Consider the following 18,231-nt stretch of genomic DNA (forward strand, 5'->3'; position numbering starts at 1 on the left):
CACCTACGTCGTCTAGGTGGGTGCGGGCGCGCGGGCCGCGGGGTGGGTGGCCGCGGAGGCCGGCAGGCGCGCGCTCCTGGGCCAGCTCTCGGGGCCGCGGGGACGGGGCGCTGCGGGCGCGCCAGCTGCGTACCCGTGGGGAGAAGGTTCGCCACGGGGGACCTCGCTCTGGCCTGCTTTCTCCTGGGGTCCGCTCCTCTGCCCACTCGCTGCGCCATATGTCCGGCCAGTGCCCCTGTGGGCACGGGCTCCTGTGCCGGGGACGTGGGCATCAGGCCCCGGGCGGTGAGCACACTTGGGAGCGCCGACCGCCCTGCCCTGGGAGATACGGGGGCGGCGGGACTACTTCTGCTGTGTCTGCCCCAAGAGGCAGGCTGGGTGCTCTGGCTCCCCCCCAGCTCCCAGCAGTGCAGGCCAAATGCTGGCTTGCTTTATGTAAGCCGCTGGTGCTCCCTTCCCCAGCAAGGTCTGCCTCGCCTTCCATACCTGAGGGTTCTGATTTACAGCAGCAGAGAACTGGGGACTCTTTTTCCCTGGGGCCGTAGTCTTCCATTTAAATAGGCCAAAAGGGGCTGAGCGTGGGCCTTGGAGCTAGCAGCTCCAGATTTTTCCTTCGACACAAAGAATTACACAGTCGTGCCCAGTGTGGTCCATAAAATTCCTCCTTTATGCAAGTATTTTATGCTGTTAAAAGAACGAATACCCAGCACCTGTCGGTTGGCCTGCCACAGACTCCCGGCCTCCAGCCTGTTGGACGGTGGTGGGGAGCCATCACTGCGCTCTACAGCTGGGCCACGTCCTGCAGCCGGGGGAGGGCTGAGCAGGCAGGCCACTCGGATGCATGGCTGCTTGTTTGGAAGGGAACGAGACACACACGGTCTCCACGGTGTTGTCCAGCACACCGAGAGACCCGCAGGGCGTCTGGCCTGCACATACAGGCTACAGATTCAGTTTAACAATCCAGCAGACACATTCTCGGATAAAATGTTGTATCTCGGCAGTTTGGGAACCAAAATATTAAAGGAAGCAGTTAACTGTGGACTGCAGTTAACTGCCTAAAAAGTACTGACAAAGGGCTGTTGTCCCCGGTGTTAAAAATGGGGCCCCCTCATCCCCTCGAGACTGCTTTTAAATCGAATCTTCATCTCACCATATGAAAATGGATTAATATATGTTGAGGGATGCCGATCAGCTTAAAATATGCACGTCTTCTTGAGTTTATGATAAAAGACGATGGTTTTTCTTCTTGTAGTCCCTCTTTAGATTACACAACCAGGAGCCAAAACAAAAAGAAAGAAACAAACAAAAAACAAAAAACCCTGACCACTTTGAGGTGAACTAGCAAGCACTGGAGAATATTTCTTCTAGTGTGTTAATATAATTGCGATCTAAGAAGCAAACAAACAAACAAACAAACAGAGAAAAGAGCTTATGTTTAAAACAGACAGACCTTGGCAAAGCCAAGGTACCTATCGTGTGGAACAGAGAAGATTGTTTTCAAATGGAGGGAGAATTCTCAAACTTCTGCCTTTAAAGTTTTCCTCCAAAAACAGATCATTCCCTTTGCTTGGGGCTTTGCTCTTGCTTTTTGGAGAACAAAGGCAGACATCTAGTTCTAAAGGTCAGTCATGACTGGACTCAGATGAACATAGGCCACCAGGTCAGCTCTGCCGGGCCGTCTTACGGCTGCGACAACTCCAGCATCAGCCGAACTCAGGTGGACGGAAGGCTGGGTCTGCCCCAGCCTCTGGGTTTGGGGGTCACTTTATTGTGCTTCCAGTAAGTGGCAGCAGTGCCCTGGGGGCACCCAGCGCTTGGTGCCATCGCCTGGTTCACCGTGAACGGTGGTCGTGTGAACAGAAGCTCAGGCTTCCCCGGAGAAGTTTGGAACCACATAACAACGAGGTCGGATGCTAAGGACAATTTCTCGTGCACACGTTTGACTTACGTTATCACGTGGCCCTCTGTTGGTGCTTCCTCATTGCCCGTGTTGTTGCGTTGAACATCATGGACGTATTTTCTTGAAAAATCACAAAACTGAAAAACAATCGTAACGTGATACCGTTTGCTGATTTGTGAATAGTTTTATCAGTCTCTCGGCTTTACAAGATCTCGGGGAGAGAGAGAGGTAATCTCTAGTATATGACTGCACATTGCTTGTAAATCTAAAGGCTGTGGGTTTGGGGAAGGGTTTGATTTAAATTTACTTCTTAAATTTTTTTTAATGTTTGTATATTTTTGAGAGAGAGAGAGAGAGAGAGAGAGCAAGTAGCATAGGGCCAGAGAGAGAGGGAGACACAGAATCTGAAGCAGGCTCCAGGCTCCGAACTGTCAACACAGAGCCGGACGTGTGGCTCGAACCCATGGATCGCGAGATCATGACCTGAGCTGAAGTCGGACGCCCAACCGACAGCCACCAAAGCGTCCCAATTTAAATTTATTTCTAAATTAAGGAACCCCCCCGCAAGTTTTCCTAAGTTCTGGAAAATTCATTTGCTGTACAACGATAGGTGTTGCCCCCTTGTAGAGACACCTGCTACGACGCTTGAGGATATTATATACGAGGTTTGTTGTTTGAAGATATTTCAACTCCATCTAGTTACCTGGGAGGAGAGCCTGGAAGGGCAGGAGCCGGGTGGGTTTGACTCACCTAGGAAATATCAAACTGTGTGAACAGCAGTGGTAGGGTTAATTAATGAAGGGTGTGGGATTGAAAGACGGAGAAGGTGCCTGGGAACAGGGGCATTCAGAGCATGTTGAGTTAGTCCTGCACGTGTCACCACCGAGCCTGCCGCTGATATGGCTCCCGGCCACACAGAGCAGGGAGGCTCCTGCACACGAAGCCCCCGGGCCTGGGTTTACGCTGGGAGGCCTCCTGGCGGTGCTCGGATACCCACCTCAGGGTGCCCAACCCTTGGCTTTCTCTTTTGGTCACACAGCAGCAAAGGACAATGGATATTTTCGTGACAGTTCCATTTTGAAACTACTTTAAATTTGGACGAGAAAGGCCCATAGAAATTGTGTCGCTTATGCTGCTGCCCACCTTGAAGTTCTACTGTCTGAAAGTCCAAGCCGGCTTCGCCTGAGTGCGCCTGGGGGCTGCCACGGGTCTTTGGCGGGTTCTGAGGCGATGTTTGCGTGCTCCACGCACGGGCCCACAGAGTGAGCAGCTTAGGAGGGAGAGATAGGCGTGAACGGGAGGGGGGTTGCTTCCTTTTTTTTAAAATTCAAATTAGTTAACATACAGTGCAGTCTTGGCTTCAGGAGTAGAACCCAGTAATTCATCAATTACATACGACACCCGGTCCTCCTCCCCACAAATGCCCTCCTCAATGCCTGTCACCCATTTCGCCCACCCCAACAACCACCCATTGTTCTCTGTATTTAAGAGTCTCTTATGGTTTGCCTCCCTCTCTGTTTTTATCTTATTTTTCCTTCCCTTCCCTTATGTTCATCTGTTTTGTTCCTTGAATTCCACATATAAGTGAAATCATATGATATCTTTCTCTGACTTATCTTGCTTAGCATAATACCCTCCAGTTCCATCTACACTGTTGTAAATGGCAAGATTTCATTCTTTTTCATTGCTGAGTAGTATTCCAGTGTGTGTGTGTGTGTGTGTGTGTGTGTGTGTGTGTGTGTATACCACATCTTCTTTATCCATTCGTCCATCGATGGACATTTGGGCTCTTTCCATACTTTGGCTATTGTTGATAGCACTGCTATAAACATTGGGGTGCATGTGCCCCTTCGAATCAACATTTTTGTACCCTTTGGATAAATACCTAGTAGTGCAATTGGTGGGTCGTAGAGTAGTTCTATTTTTAGTTTTTTGAGGGACCTCCACATTGTTTTCCACAGTGGCTGCACCAGTTTGCATGAGGGAGTCTGTTGCTAAGGAGAGCCGCTGGCCGCCGAGAGGAGCCTTCTAAAGGCCAGCACGGCCCAGAGGTTAGCCCTGACCCGGCCTGATGGACAGCTACACCCTGTGGGCTAGCGACACGCCCCAGGGTCCCCAAGAGACGGGCCCTCCCTGTAGCACATTACACCGCAGACTCAAAACAGGGAAAGAAGCGAGCACATTTAGGACCAACCCCAGTGCCCACGGCAAGGATTGGGGAGCCCAGGTGAGGAGCTCACCTCGGGGGCTCACCTGAATACCGAGGCAGGAATTGTGTGCCGGGTCCCTCGGGCGGCCACAGATTCCCGTCCACTCTTCCTGACAGTCCAAGTTACCGGCTGTTTGCAGGAGAGTCCAACAGCCCAAGAGCTACTGACTTTTCTCCTCCTGTGCGGGGCTGTGCTTCTCTCGGAATGAAGCCTTGTTTTTACGAGAGCTCTTTAAAAAATTATTTTGTTTCTCCCATTTGTGAATCTGATGATATTTAGGGCGGTAGAAATGATTCGTTTTATTTATAAATGTTCTATTGCTCTTTATTGATGGTCTTTAGAAACTTCACTTTCTCTGAATCTTCTAAACTGTTATTTTTTCCACTTGCCTCAGTGTCTATAAAAATACCTTAAATCTGGGGCACCTGGGTGGCTCAGACGGTTGAGACTTCAGCTCAGGTCATGATCTTGCAGTTTGTGGGTTGGAGCCTCACATAGGGCTCGTTGCTGTCAGCCCGTCAACGCAGAGCCCGCTTCGGATCCTCTCTCCCCCTTTGTCCTCTGACCCTTCCCTGCTTGTGCTCTCCCCCAAAATCAGTAAATATTAAAAAAAATATTTAAAAAATACCTTAAATCTGCTTCGTCTCAGTGCTCTCCTCCTGTGACACCACGAGCAAGGGCATCGCGGAGCTCCTCCAGCACGGCCGCGGTACATGATCGCCGTGCGACTGATTGGATTCCGTTTTAATTCTAGATTAACAAATTGTTGTCTGATGTGCAGTGGAAACTTGAAAGTTGATTTTTCTAAAATGTTTTTTTGTTTATATTTGAGACAGAGAGAGACAGAGCATGAGCAGGGGAGGGGCAGAGAGAGAGGGAGACACAGAATCCGGAGCAGGCTCCAGGCTCCGAGCTGTCAGCACAGAGCCCCACGTGGGGCTCGAACTCACGGACGGTGAGATCGCGACCTGAGCTGAAGTTGGACGCTCAACTGACTGAGCCACCCCGGCGCCCTGAAAATTGAATTTTTTTTTAATTGTTGAAAATCTCATAATATGTGGCTTCCATGTAAATATCATCCAAGTGGTTTGAAAAACAGTTTAAGAAATTATTTTGAGATTAAGAGGCAAAATTATTAGTTTAATCTACAAAGCGTACCATCTCTCTTTTTATGTGACACAAGTATAGCCAGTGTGTTATGTGCGTGTGCCCCGCACACCCACACACGCTATACACACAGCATACACCACACTCACACCACACCCCATACACGAACTTACCACACACCATTTACACACACACAACACACACAGACATACATCAGATGACTTGTGATGACTTTGGACAGGGGCTGTTTTCTTTCTTGTTAGAAAACAGTAAATGTCACGTTTCCAGAAATACCTGATCACTTCACTCGTTTTGTATTCGAGTCTAAGAGAGAACGGTTCTGGGGAAGATGAGCTGTTGCTCACGCTGGAATCCTGTAAGGAGTAGACGTGTGTCTTCCCCTTGTCTCCACTGCACTTCATCCCTGCGTGTCTGTCTTCTTTGTGAGGAGCACGAGCCACGTGTTGTGTGCACACAGTCCTGGTAATGGAGGACGCCGGGGGGCGGGGGGGGCCGTGCAAGCCCACGGACAGTCTGGCTTTCGAGCCGGGAGCTCGTCCCCAGGGCGTGTGTCTCCCGCAGCCTCACCTGGACGCACCGCCTCTGCGCGGGGACACGGCCTGGGTGGGGCCCGGACGCCCGGACCCCGAGCCCCCTCGGGCCCCTCCGCGGTGGGGTTCCAGACCTCCCCGTGCCCCCACGGGAGGCAGAGGGCGTGCGTGGAGGCCCGGCCCCCGTGGGAGCCGCTGCTGTCGCGGCATCCCCCGTCCCTGCGCCTCCAGTGAGCGGCCTGCACCGCGGTGTCCGGGCCTCGCTCGTCGGGGTGGACATGGCCGGGCCCAGACCCCAGAGCGCCGCTGCCCCGGAGGTCTGGTGGCTTCCGAGGATGTACGGTGAGGACTCAGCCCTTTAAGTGAAAACCGTCAAGGACCAATGACGTTGGATGGAATGATTTCGTTCAGAGGTCCGATGGCTTCGGATGAGATGGAGGGAAAAGACCAGTTGTGCGTATTTCCTGAGTAAAGAACAAAAAGAAAAATTTGTGTTTCAGCGTAAACGTTCTGCAGTGTGCAGTGAATAAGGAATATCTTCTGGGGGGCGGGGCTTCAGTACAGGGATGGCCTACCGAGCGGCTGGGGGTCCCCCGTGGGGTGCGAGCACCTGACCGCTGGTCCCGCACGTGCGCAAGTACTGACTTCCAGTTGAGGCAGTATCACCACAAACTGTTCGTGCCTCCCCCCACCAGGGCCGGGACAGTGGCCGGGATGTGCCCCGTCTATGCCTCCCCCACCAGGGCTGCTGGAGCCCACATTACGAAATATCTCCTATAACCCTAGTTTTCAAAAAAAAAAAAAAAAAATTCTGAAATGGTCGTTGTATTTTCCCCGGGGCTTTTTCAGCATCTAGTGAGGCAAATATATATTTTCACCCTTTTTCTGTTAAATGGGGTGAATCATTTATTTCCGTAACATACGTGTCTCAGCTTCCCGACTGAGCGCTCTCTGCCACCGGCTTTTGTTTACAGAAGTCCACCCGGTGCCTCGCCAGGAGACACACACGTTCCCGATCGGCCCTCGAGCTCGTCTCTTGCCCCCCGGGCCCCAATACTGCAGCCGCAGGAAACCGCTGGTTTCCCCCCAAACCAGCGGCCCCTCTGACCTTCGCTCAGTTCTTCCCGTCTGGGCCCTGCTCTACACCCCGCCTTGTCCTTTATTCTAATGATGCTCTGGCAGCCTTCAGGACCCAGGGCTAAGGAGCTCTCCGTGAGGGCCCCAGGGCTCTGTGCATCCACAGAATGAACCCACCCCTGGGGCCCCTGAGAACCCAAGAGAAGTCAAAAGGCACCTGCTGTCAAGGAAGTCACTCCTGAGGGGGGTTCCGCATGTGACAAGGTCACCAGCCACAGCTGCGGGGACAGCGAGCTGCCAGCTCTTCCCAGGACCTCCCTGGGGACAGAGCCTGTGATCGGCAGGGAACAGTGGAGACAGCGGTCAGGTGACTGTGGGGCGCCGCGGAACGTGAGGGAGCAAAAGGTCAGGAGGGTCAGGACGGTCAGAGCAGAAGGTCAGGAGGGTGACCCGGGGCCTCTTTATGCGTAATTGGCTATTAAGAATGTAAGTCCAAAGAGGCACATTTTGGACTCTGTTCTGGTAAAAAAAAAAAAATTCCTGGGTAATTATTCTTTCTGTGAACTGGCACGAACAGAACGCCCACCCGGAGTCCGCTAGAGCTGCTCTGCGGATGGGCAGCGTTATTAGCAGACCCGAGGATTCTCTTTAAAGCTAATTACAGGAAGCGTTCGGTAAGAGAAGCAGCTTTAATGAGAGCCGTGAGTGGTCGTTATGGAGGTTAAATACTGTATAGCTTGACGTCAGCAGGACGTGTCCACACAGAGGGCTAAACTGAGCACGTCCGGGCGCCCCCGCCTCCCGGGGGAGCCGGACTTAGGAAACAGAGCGGGGGAAGTAGACGCAGTGAGTGTTTCTGCGGCTCCCTTCGTCCCTTGCCTTGTGAGGGGACCGTCACTTCGAAGGAGGTTCGGGGCTATTTTCCAAAAGGAATGTATGATCCCCTCGAGCAGGAGAAGTTGCTGCATTTTAACAAGACAAAATTTCAGGGGCGCCTGGGTGGCTCCAATGGGTAAGCGTCCGACGTCGGCTCAGTTCATGATCTCACGGTCCGTGGGTTTGAGCCCCGAGTCGGGCTCTGTGCTGACGGCTCAGAGTCTGGAGCCGGCTTACGGATTCTGTGTCTCCCTCTCTCACCCTGCCCTGCTCACGTTCTCTCAAAAATAAACAAACATGAAAAGAAATTAAAAAAAAAAGAAACCTAAAAAAATTAAAAAGACAAAGTTTTGTGTTCAGTAAGGTGCTGGTGGCCTGGGGAGGGGCGAGCGGGCCTGGAACTAGCAGGAAAGGCTTCACGGAGGGCAGGGGTGTGTCCAGGGCCCCAGAGACTGACCAGATGTGTGCAGGAGGGGGCGGGGGATGCTCAAGGAGGGAGAGTCGGAGCAAGAAATGCCTCGGAGGTGACAGCGGGCCCGGCGTCGGCCCAGAGAGGGGGAAGACGTTCCACTCAGACCGGCCCGGGTCAGAGGGGCACGAGACATCAGCCACCTCCTGTTGGTGGCCGGGGCTGCGACCCCTTGGAATTGGGATGCTCCCCATCTACTGGAGGGGCCGGTCGGACGCTGTCCCTTCTGTCCCTCGGTGGCTCGCTGGTGCCTGCAGAGCTGATCTCCTTCCTTACCAGGTGACAGTCCCGAGGGTGTGCGGCCCCCCTCCTCCTTTTCTCTAAGCTGACGTGTCTTCCTCGCTACTTCCTGCCTTGTCTGAGCCGCTCACATTCTAGCTGTGGACGACACGGGAGAGACTCGGCTCACGGACAGAACCTGGTGGAATTGCGTTCGGGCGTGGCTCGGTGCATATTCTATTTTTAGAGTTCTGTCCTGTCCTGTGGAGAATTGGGGCCTTGGTTCACATGCACCTTGCAACGGTGGGTTCGTCCGTCTCTGCCCAAGACACGGCTGCTCCTTGTCTCGAGAAGGTGGCTAGGGCTTTCCTACGGCTCGTCCGCTGTGGCCCGAGCCACACTTCCTTTTATGAAAGGGCTCAACGGAGACTCACCTGTGCCACCCACCGTCCCCCCACTGCCTCCCCGCAGGCCACCCCCGACTGCCGCGAGCAGCATCAGCCTCTGTCAGAATCGCGGTTGAGAAGCCAGCGGAACTGTCCCTGGGAGTCATGCCACCCCTCGCACAACGTCCCATGACGGACGGGGGGTGGGGCGTGGATTCTGGTGCGTTCACACCAGGCAGCAACGTGCAGACGTTAATTTTTTACTTTTTTTATCTTTATTAATTTTGGGGGATGAGCACTGGGTGTTGTATGGAAACCAGTTTGACAATAAATTATATTTAAAAAAATTTTTAAAAATAAGTATGTTTTTTAAATGTTTATTTATTTTCGAGAGAGAGAGAGAGAGAGAGAGAGTCAGAGCATGAGCAGGGAAGGGCAGAGAGAGAGGGGGACACAGAATCTGAAGCAGACTCTGTGCTAAGAGCACAGAGCCTGACATGGGGCTTGAACCCACGGTCCATGAGATCATGACCTGAGCCAAAGGCGGATGCTCAACTGACTGAGCCACCCAGGTGTCCCAATTAAATTTGTTTTTAATGTTTATTATTTATTTTTGAGAAAGAGAGAGAGAACACGGGCAGGGGAGGGTTAGAGTGAGAGGGAGACAGAATCCGAAGCAGGCTCCAGGCTCCGAGCTGTGAGCACAGAGCCTGATGCGGGGCTCGAACCCATGAACCGTGGGAAGATCATGACCTGTGCTGAAGTCAGATGCTTAACTGACTTCGCCACCTAAGTGCAGCCATTTAAAACAGAGAATTCGAGTCCTGTTATGGTTGACTGGAAAAGATTTTCTCGAGAAACGGGAAGAAGAGCATGATGTAGCAATGTGTGTGCGACATGAGCCCATTCTCGGGACAGAGACAAGTACAAAGATGCCTGTACGTGCCCACGGTCATAGCGGGAGCCTCCAGCGGCCCGCCCGAGCCGTTCGTGGGCTTCGCGCAGAAAATCAGCAAGGATGCACAAAACTGAGCAACAGTCGACAACAGGATCTAGCGGTTGGTTGCACACGGACCACTCGTGCAGCCACAGCAGAATAAACGTTTTTGTCAAGGGCCCGCGGAACAGCCAACAAGGCAGACCCTACCTGGAGCTGTAGGACACATCTAAGCAAATGTAAAGGAATCGAAATCCAGAATGGATTCAAATTAGAAATTCATAAAGAAAGGCAACGGGAAAACCTCCCGACACTCGGAAATTAGGCAACAGGCCTATAAATAACAAAGGACAAAGGAGACATTTCAAAGGAGAGGGAACAATATACAGAATTGAATACAGATGAAGGCACAGCGTATGAAAGTTTGTGCGCTGCGCGTTCCGACAGAGCAGGGAGGGGCATTTATGGCACCAAATGCTTACGCTGGAAAAGAGAAAATGTCTCCAACCAATAATCTAAGGGTCACTGAGAAAGACGAACAAGACAAACGGAAAGAAAGCCGCAGGAAAGAAAGAACACAGGTAAAGGCAGAAATCAATGAAGTGAAAAACAGGAAGTCAATAGGAAAAAAAAAAAATCAATGAAACATAAATCTGATGCTGTGAAAAAGAAAATCAATGAGATGGATAAGCCCAGCGAGACTGACCAAGATAGAAAGAGAGAAGGCCCAGGTCACCACCGGCGGGAACGAAACGGGGCTGTCTGGACAGATCGCAAGACGCCTTCCGAGCCAGCGCGGCCCTGTTCGCGGCCTTTCCAGGGCAGACGCAGCTGACGGCTGCGTCCTAGGAGCAGGGAGAGCCGGGCAGCTCCGGGCAAAGGGCCTGTGGCGCTGCGTGGACGCAAAGCCAGGCCCCCACACGCAGTGCTGTCCAGTGCACCAGAGGCCCAGGACTGAGACCTGTGGCCCGGAGGGTCTGCAGGAAAGAAGGCTCTTGGCCCCCAGCGCACACAGGGAGCTGAGCGGACCCTCCGGGGCCATCCTGTCCAATAATCTGTTTGTTTATTTTGTGGGGGATGGGTGAAGAGAACCGGGGCCCCAGGGGAGAGATTGCGTGTTCCGGGACCAAGCGGCTAGCTCAGTGTCAGAGTGAGGACAGCGGCGGTAAATGAGGACGCGCTTGAATAAAAAGGGCTGGTCAGCTTTGCCTCCTTCACACAGCAGCTGTGACGCGGCTTTAGCTGCAACACCAGCATGTATTTCTGGAGGACTTCTTCCCCCTTTCCCTTCGGCTTTGAAAAGCAGATATGGCCAATCGCACTGCTGTGATTTTCAGATGAGACTGAGCACAGTGGTTTCCTTTGAAGCGAGCCCCGGTCATACTTCCTCCCTGTGACTCAGCGTCCTCGGCGTGCGCGAGACGGGTGACACATGCCTGCAGCCAGCATTTACAAGGGCTTCCTGGCTCCTTTGATAGAAGCCTATATGGCACTTGTGTTAGTATAATTTGCCCTGTGAGAGGAAAGGTGAAGAGAGGAGGAAGCCTAGACGTGAGGGTTTGCTGTACCCAGATGGCTGACGTCCTCCCTGTCGGGCAGTGAAAAGAAACCGGACAAAGGAAACAGGAAAGCGGAAAGCAGGTGGTCACCTGTGTCAGTGCCCGCTCGTCCCCGCAGGCTGTCCCGGGCGCCCGCCCACGTGCCCGCCGTGCAGGCACACGGCTGCTCGGCCACTACAGCAGGTGCCCCGGGGCTCTGGGCACGAGGGCCGCCTTTCACCTGCTGCTCCCCCGGGGTGCACGTGAGCCTCAGGTCCCTCGTCTGAAGTGGGGGTGAGCACGGCGTTGTCCACGAGGGCCCCAGGGCAGTGAGACGAGTGGGCATTTGCAGGGTCGCCGGCCCCGGGCCTGCCAGGTGGCAGATGAGCGTTTCCTGTTCGGGCCGGCCGCGGCCCTCGTCCTGGAGTGCGGCTCAGTTGCCCAGAGCTCCAGGGGTCAGGACCGGCCTCTGCCTTCTGTGGGAGAGGTCAGAGGTTCCTTTATCCGAGAAAGAGTTCTGTCACGGGGCAGGGCCCTGACGGCAGCCCTGGTCACCGTGCCTCCTGACGCAGGTGCCTCTGCCCCACAAGGCCGCGAGTCGGGAAAGGCTCAGGGGATGAGCCCCCTTCCTGGCCCCTGCTTTGGGGCCACAGCAGTGGCGGCACAGGCCCGTCTTGGAGGGGAGTGAATGATTCTGTAGGAACCCGCAGCTGGCGTTGAAGGCGTCGGGAGGAAGCCGGCCGAATGGTGGGAGCAGACGTGGTCAGGGCGGGTGGGTCTGTGCGGCCGCAGCTGCGGGCATCGGTAAAGAGCTTGCCAGCAGCGCCAGAAGCCAGAGAACAGAGCCGAGCTGTTGGAGGGCTTCCCGTGGCATTTATCATAATGCCGAGTTGTGCCAGAGGACTGATTATGAACGATCTTCATGTTTTGATGCCCTTGGTATTTTCCAAAGTTTTGTACGATGAACACACATTATTTGCCAGAAAAAGATGAGCATTAACAATAATTTCAAGGGCTGTCTTAAAAGCAATGATCTTTTTTATTTTTTAATTTTTTAGTGCTCAGTAAACCATGCAAGCTTAAATGTTCAGATCAGTGAGCACATTTACATGCACGGGACGTCCACCCGGGCACCTGCCTAAGACCTAAAGCAGATTCCCAGGCCCCTCCAGGCTCCCTCAAGCCCAAACAGTCAGTAGGGTGTCCAGCATTCTGACCTTTGCCACCATCGATGAGTTTACATCCGTGACCTTTTTTTTTTTTCAACGTTTATTTATTTTTTTGGGGACAGAGAGAGACAGAGCATGAACGGGGGAGGGGCAGAGAGAGAGGGAGACACAGAATCGGAAACAGGCTCCAGGCTCCGAGCCATCAGCCCAGAGCCCGACGCGGGGCTCGAACTCACGGACCTCGAGATCGTGACCTGGCTGAAGTCGGACGCTTAACCGACTGCGCCACCCAGGCGCCCCCATCCATGACCTTTTAAATGAAAAAATCCTTACCAATATTGGTCATGTTAGTGCTGTTAGGTATGGCCGTTCCTTCAGTGTGGATAGTAACTTTCCAATAAATTCCAAGCTATTTTAGTTGATGACATTTGAACCCTGACTGCGTGGGTAGTAGCACCTGTGTGGGTTCAGGAGCTCTGGTCCCCTCTGGTCCCCACTGGGGATTTGGAAGAGGTGAGGTTCACAAACCCGCCCCGGCCCTGGGTTCTCACAGGTGGTTAAGGGATGTTCTACCATGTCAGAAATGAGACTGGGGTAGGGGCATATTTATATTGATTTTATACCCCATATCGTATCTTCAACCCTGGCTGCCCAGAGAACAGTTCCTCCCATGTGGCCACCTCCCCAGTAGAATCTGAATCCGTCTAAGTCACTGGGGGTCGACTCCACAAGCAGCAGAATCCTAGCAGGGCGATCATCGACTGTGACTGCAAATCCAGAAGTCTGTGCACAACTGGATGCCTTTGTGTACTTTTAGTTAATAGTGTTTGGCTTTCTTTTATGGAAGTGACACCTGCTGATTGCAGAAAGAGTAGAAAATAGAGAAAAGGAAAAGAAGAAATTAAACTCAAGCGTAATCACAGCCTTCCATGATGACTTTTATTAAAATTTCCCTGATTTTTTTCCACCCTTTATTTTCATTTATGCAAAATTGAGATCAGCCTCAGCGATTCTCCAAATCGTTAAATATTATCAGAAGGCATGTTTTTTAACAGTTGCATGATATTCTATGCTATTAATGTATTATAACTTCCTTAAACATTGTCCTATTTTTGAACATTGAGGCTGTTTTTATTTGCCATTATCAAAATTGAGAATTCGGTCACTCATTCATTCATTCATTCATTCACCAAATCGCACTGAGTTTACACTGTGTGTCTGGTTCTCAATACAATCAGGAATAAAAAAAGAGAGGTGGTCTCTTCTCTCCTGGAATTGATGTGGTGGTGAAGAAGTCAGCAACTAACCAAATAAACTAGTCAAACAGGCTTAATTAAATCACTCATCAAGTAATTAAAAAATGCATCAATGCCCCCAAATAGCCAAAACTGAATCGATGAAGAAGAACGAAATTTGGGGGACTCACATTTTACGGACCAAAGTGTAGACACGTAGATCCGTGGAACAGAATTGAGAGACCAGGAGTAAGCCCATACACTTGTGGTCCGTTGATTCTTGAGAAGAGTGCCAGTGGAGAATTGTCTTTTCAGCAGATGGTGCGGGACAAGGGGATGTCCGCATGCAGAAGAATGAAGTTGGAGTCTTTCTTGCATCGTATAGGACAGTGAACTCAAAATGGATCAAAGTCCTGAATGTCAGAGCTACAAGCACAAAAATCATAGAAAACACACAAGGATTAATATTTGTGACTTTGGATTAGGCAGGGGTTTCTTAAATATGGCCCCACAAGCACAGGGAGCAGAAGGAAAATAGATAAATAGAACTTTATGAAAATGAGAAACTTAGCCACCAAAAAGCGCGGTCATGCTGAATGAAATGAGCCAGAGGTACATGACTTCATGGAGGGTCTAAAGTCCAAAGGTGAGCGGCAGTTGTCTGGATGGGGTGGGAGGAAGGTGCTCTGGATAACAGGGCACAGTGAGAAGGGTCTCGGAGGGATGGGGGTTGTACATCGTTTGTACATTCCGATTGTACATTCCGATTGTACATCGTTTCCCTGGATTGGGTGGAAGAGACAGGGCATTGAATTGTCAGTGACACGTCATTTATGAGGAGTAAAGTTCATTGTAAAAATTATGATATTCGGGTAAATTACAAAATGCAAATGAATCACCCGTAACGGCATCCTGAGAGCTGGCAAAGAGGGAGGGGAAAGATGTTCTCCCACACCGTGAGCCGATGTGTCAGTTGGAACAAGTTTTATGAAAAGCCAATTAGAAATGCCTTTTGCAGGACCGTGCTGAGGATGTATAGTCCGTGTTCGGAGTACAGTATCTGTCTCTCGTGGAGGTGATGCGTTAGCGTAACGCTGCCTGCCTAAACCCCACGCGGTCTCCCGTGTTTCTCACGGTAATCTCACCCTACGCTCGAAGAAACAGGCACTCAGAGTGTCCAGTGATTGGCTGAGGCTCGCCCCGCCCCGGTGGTCAGCCACGAAGTGAGTCTGTAACCTAGGGCTGTGTGGGTCCCAAGTCCACTCTTCCTGGCTAGCGAGAGAAATGCAGAAATCTGTGCACGGTTTTCAGGGCCTTGTTTTTGGCCCGACCAGCAAGTATAGTCTCATGCTTTTCCACGGACAGAAGACAGAGGAGTGAAATTGGAAGCCAGTGGTTTTTCTTGTTCACTTTTGTACCAGTGCTTGACGCATCCAAGCGCCAAGGGTTGAATTGTGGAATTATGGTATCCTTGCCTTAAAAGGGCGCATGCCAGTTGGTAGCATTCAGGCTCAGAGATTAGGTAGTTAACTCACAGAATACATATTCATCTTAGAATTATAAATAATCACTGGGAAACTCTAAGCATGTGGTTAAATGGGGAAAATGTCAACCCATTGACCTTGTGGGAAATGCACCTGTAGCCCCAGCCGCAGGTGACCTGTACCTGTGTCCAGGACGCTGCCCTAGATGGGGAAGAATGGCCTCCAGGTAAACTGAGAGCAGATGTTGAAATTTATAGCTGTAGGGTTATAGGATACGTGTTATTCCCTGAAAAGATTTTTTTTTTTTTTGAGATAACGAGAGACATGCTCTTTGCAGATAGAATGTAGTTTCGCTCCTCTCTTCCTTTGCTGGGGTGAGCGTCCCCCCCCCCCCCCTTCCCACACTGCTCCTGAGCTGTCCGTGCGCACTCTCTCCCAGTCACTTGGACTAATTCAGCTACGGGGAAAGGCCTGTAGAACAGTCCTATCTGAATTCCAGCATAATTTCAGGGAAACACAGAGAATGTTGAAATATATTATGTATCAGAAACCAGCACAAATGGGTGCTAATAAGTGAAATAAAAAGTTAATAGAAAATTATGGTTCGTGAGCCTCCTGCGTGATCAAATGAAGTGTTATACGCTGTCTGCTTCTGATCACTGGAGGGACCGGAAAGCATCTCTAACCTCGTTAGCCTTGGAGAATGCGCCCAACACACATTTATTTTGTACCCATCACGTGTGAGGCGCTCGGAAAGCGGAGAGGGAGAAAGGCCCGGCCCTGCAGTCTTCTCGGTGACGGCCTACAGACGGGTGCAGATTTGGGGACGATGGCACAGAGCACTAGCTCAGCACTTTGGAGGGGGCGCTGGGGTCTCAGGCGTTGACAGTCAGGGAGGGATGGCAGTGAGAGAGAGCCTTTAAAGGTTTAAATTTCCCCCGTTTTGAATCCCGGCAGCGTGACTTTCTTACCCGGTAAGTACCGAGCGTCCGGTATAACAGTGAAGGGGCACCGTGCACACAGGCGTGGGTTCCGTGGACGCAGAACACAGAACGTGCTCTCACGGGATAAGGAACGCTATTGCCGTAGGCAGGGAGGGGCCCTTTCTCCGAGTCTGATCTTCGATGGGGATCACTGACGATTGGCATGGTTCGGGAAGGGGAGGAGGGAAGGAGTTGGGAGGGAAGGGGGCTTGCAGGCAAGGGAGATCGCGTATTTCCCACAGGCCGTGGGACGCGTGGCACGGGTGGGGGTGGGGAGTTGGCAGGTGAAGCGACTTCGCTGCTGTTTATCCATCACACTGCTGGTGGACACTTGGTTTTCTTTCCAGTTTAGGGGTTTCATGAACAGTGCTACCGTGAGTACGTTTGCGCATTTATGTGGCGGGCAGATGGGTCATCTCTCTCTTCTCAGTGGAGAAGCTGGGTCATGGGGAATGCACACGTCCGGCTTCGGGAGAAAACGCCGCACGAGTTTGCCCCAGTCGTCACTCCTGCCAGCACGTGCATTTACCCTGCCATCGATGACATCAGTAGGCTTTCCTGTGTATCCGCCACTTGAAATTACCTTAAAGCGTAACGTGCAATTTGAACTCGTATTTTTCTAGCGCTAGCTCTGCTGTCTGCAGTTAACCAGTGTTCTGCCCCAAAGGGGGCTATGTGGAGGAAGTAAGGGTGTCTCCTGGAGACTCTGAGCTTAAATCATTCATAACACGGCCCCATTCAGAATCTTAGTCTGGATGTGCCCTAAGTGTTTAGCCGTGGGTTTATTGATAAACCTTCGAGAAAGGGGCTCACATTGTCATTCTGTGCTGGCAGCGAGGCAATGAATGTTTTGTACGTACAATTTCACACACTGACGCGTGAATAAAGCTCTACAAATGAAGTTGCTGGGTCAAAGGGAAACACGTTTTCCATTTCCATAGATACTTCCAAAGAGTCTTCCAGAAAGGTTTCACCAAATTACACACACTAGAGGAACACGAGGGAGGGCCCTCACCCAGTGTGACTGCTCAGCTGGGTGGAAAATTATCTTTTTGTTTGGCATTTATTTTAATTGCTCTGATCGCTAGTCTTTACGGACATGTTGGTCAGCTATTTATCTTCCTCCGTAAATTTCCGGTTCGTTTCCTTGCCCTTTTTTTTTTTTTTTTCTCTTGAGTGGATGCGCTTCCTTAATGACTCATAGAAACTCTTTGGGTAGTCTGGTCATTAATTTTTTCCCCCGGTTAAATTTATTGCATCTTTCCTAATCATGATGTTTCTGTCGCTTGCCTTTTCTTACAAGTAATTTATCAGTTTTCTTGGGTTTACCTTATGGCCTTTGAGTTTTAGGTCGTGTTACAGAAATAGTATTCTGGGTTTTCTTATAATGCTTTTGTAAGTTTGTTCCTCAGCTTGAGCTCGTTAATCCGTCCGAGATTTATTTTCGGGGATGGGCTTAAGGAGAGCCTACCTCGTGTGAACAGCACACGGCGTACCCGACCTTACTGAGCAGCATGGGCTCTTGTGAGCCCAGCACGTACTCAACGTTTATTGGCCCCTTATCTTTTCATCACTGATTCCCACAGATACATCTGCCCTTTTCTTCTCCACCCCTTTGAGACAGGGAAGCTCTCCCATGAGAGAAAAAGCTGGTTTTTTTTAACTTTGCTTCTCTTCCGGCTTGTATCTTGCTAGGACCTGTACCCCCACCCCACTCTCCATATGCCTTGTGATGCAGACGGTGACTGTCCTCCTTGTAAGGGACAAGGAGTTAGTGATTTCTCTAGAGCAGATCACATCTAAGGAAGGGCCATGTGAGACTGACTAGAAGCCATCGCACGCGTATGCCAGACCTCCAAGCTAGACACTTCGACTGACACCAAGGCCCCCTGCTCCAAGGAATAGCACCTGAGCCCTTGTCTTTGTTCTCACTGGTTCCTGGATGCCTGAGGGGACATGTGCACCAGGCCACCATCTAGTAGAAACCCCCAGATCCAGAATAAAGATGAGACTCCCTCTTTTCCCTTCTGAGTCTCCTGGATGCTCCGTCTGTATGTCTCTATACGTGTTCACTAAACCCAGCTCTCACT

General features: G+C 51.4%; 1 protein-coding gene across 1 annotated transcript in view; it reads left to right on the top strand.

Moving 5' to 3' along the window:
• The first annotated feature begins 3,971 nt into the window (after nt 1-3,971).
• Nucleotides 3,972-18,231, top strand: part of SHC3 (SHC adaptor protein 3) — a 94,903-nt gene continuing 80,643 nt past the window's right edge. Inside the window, exons 1-5 of the mRNA XM_040449263.1 lie at nt 3,972-4,127; nt 5,800-5,888; nt 6,000-6,110; nt 11,410-11,533; nt 11,623-11,757. Of these exons, the coding sequence (XP_040305197.1) occupies nt 3,972-4,127; nt 5,800-5,888; nt 6,000-6,110; nt 11,410-11,533; nt 11,623-11,757 (615 nt within the window). The remainder of the gene's footprint in view (nt 4,128-5,799; nt 5,889-5,999; nt 6,111-11,409; nt 11,534-11,622; nt 11,758-18,231) is intronic.

The sequence above is a fragment of the Herpailurus yagouaroundi genome, unplaced genomic scaffold (genome assembly GCF_014898765.1).
Source record: "Herpailurus yagouaroundi ecotype Mexico unplaced genomic scaffold, PumYag 199, whole genome shotgun sequence".
Classification (NCBI taxonomy): Eukaryota; Metazoa; Chordata; class Mammalia; order Carnivora; family Felidae; genus Herpailurus; species Herpailurus yagouaroundi.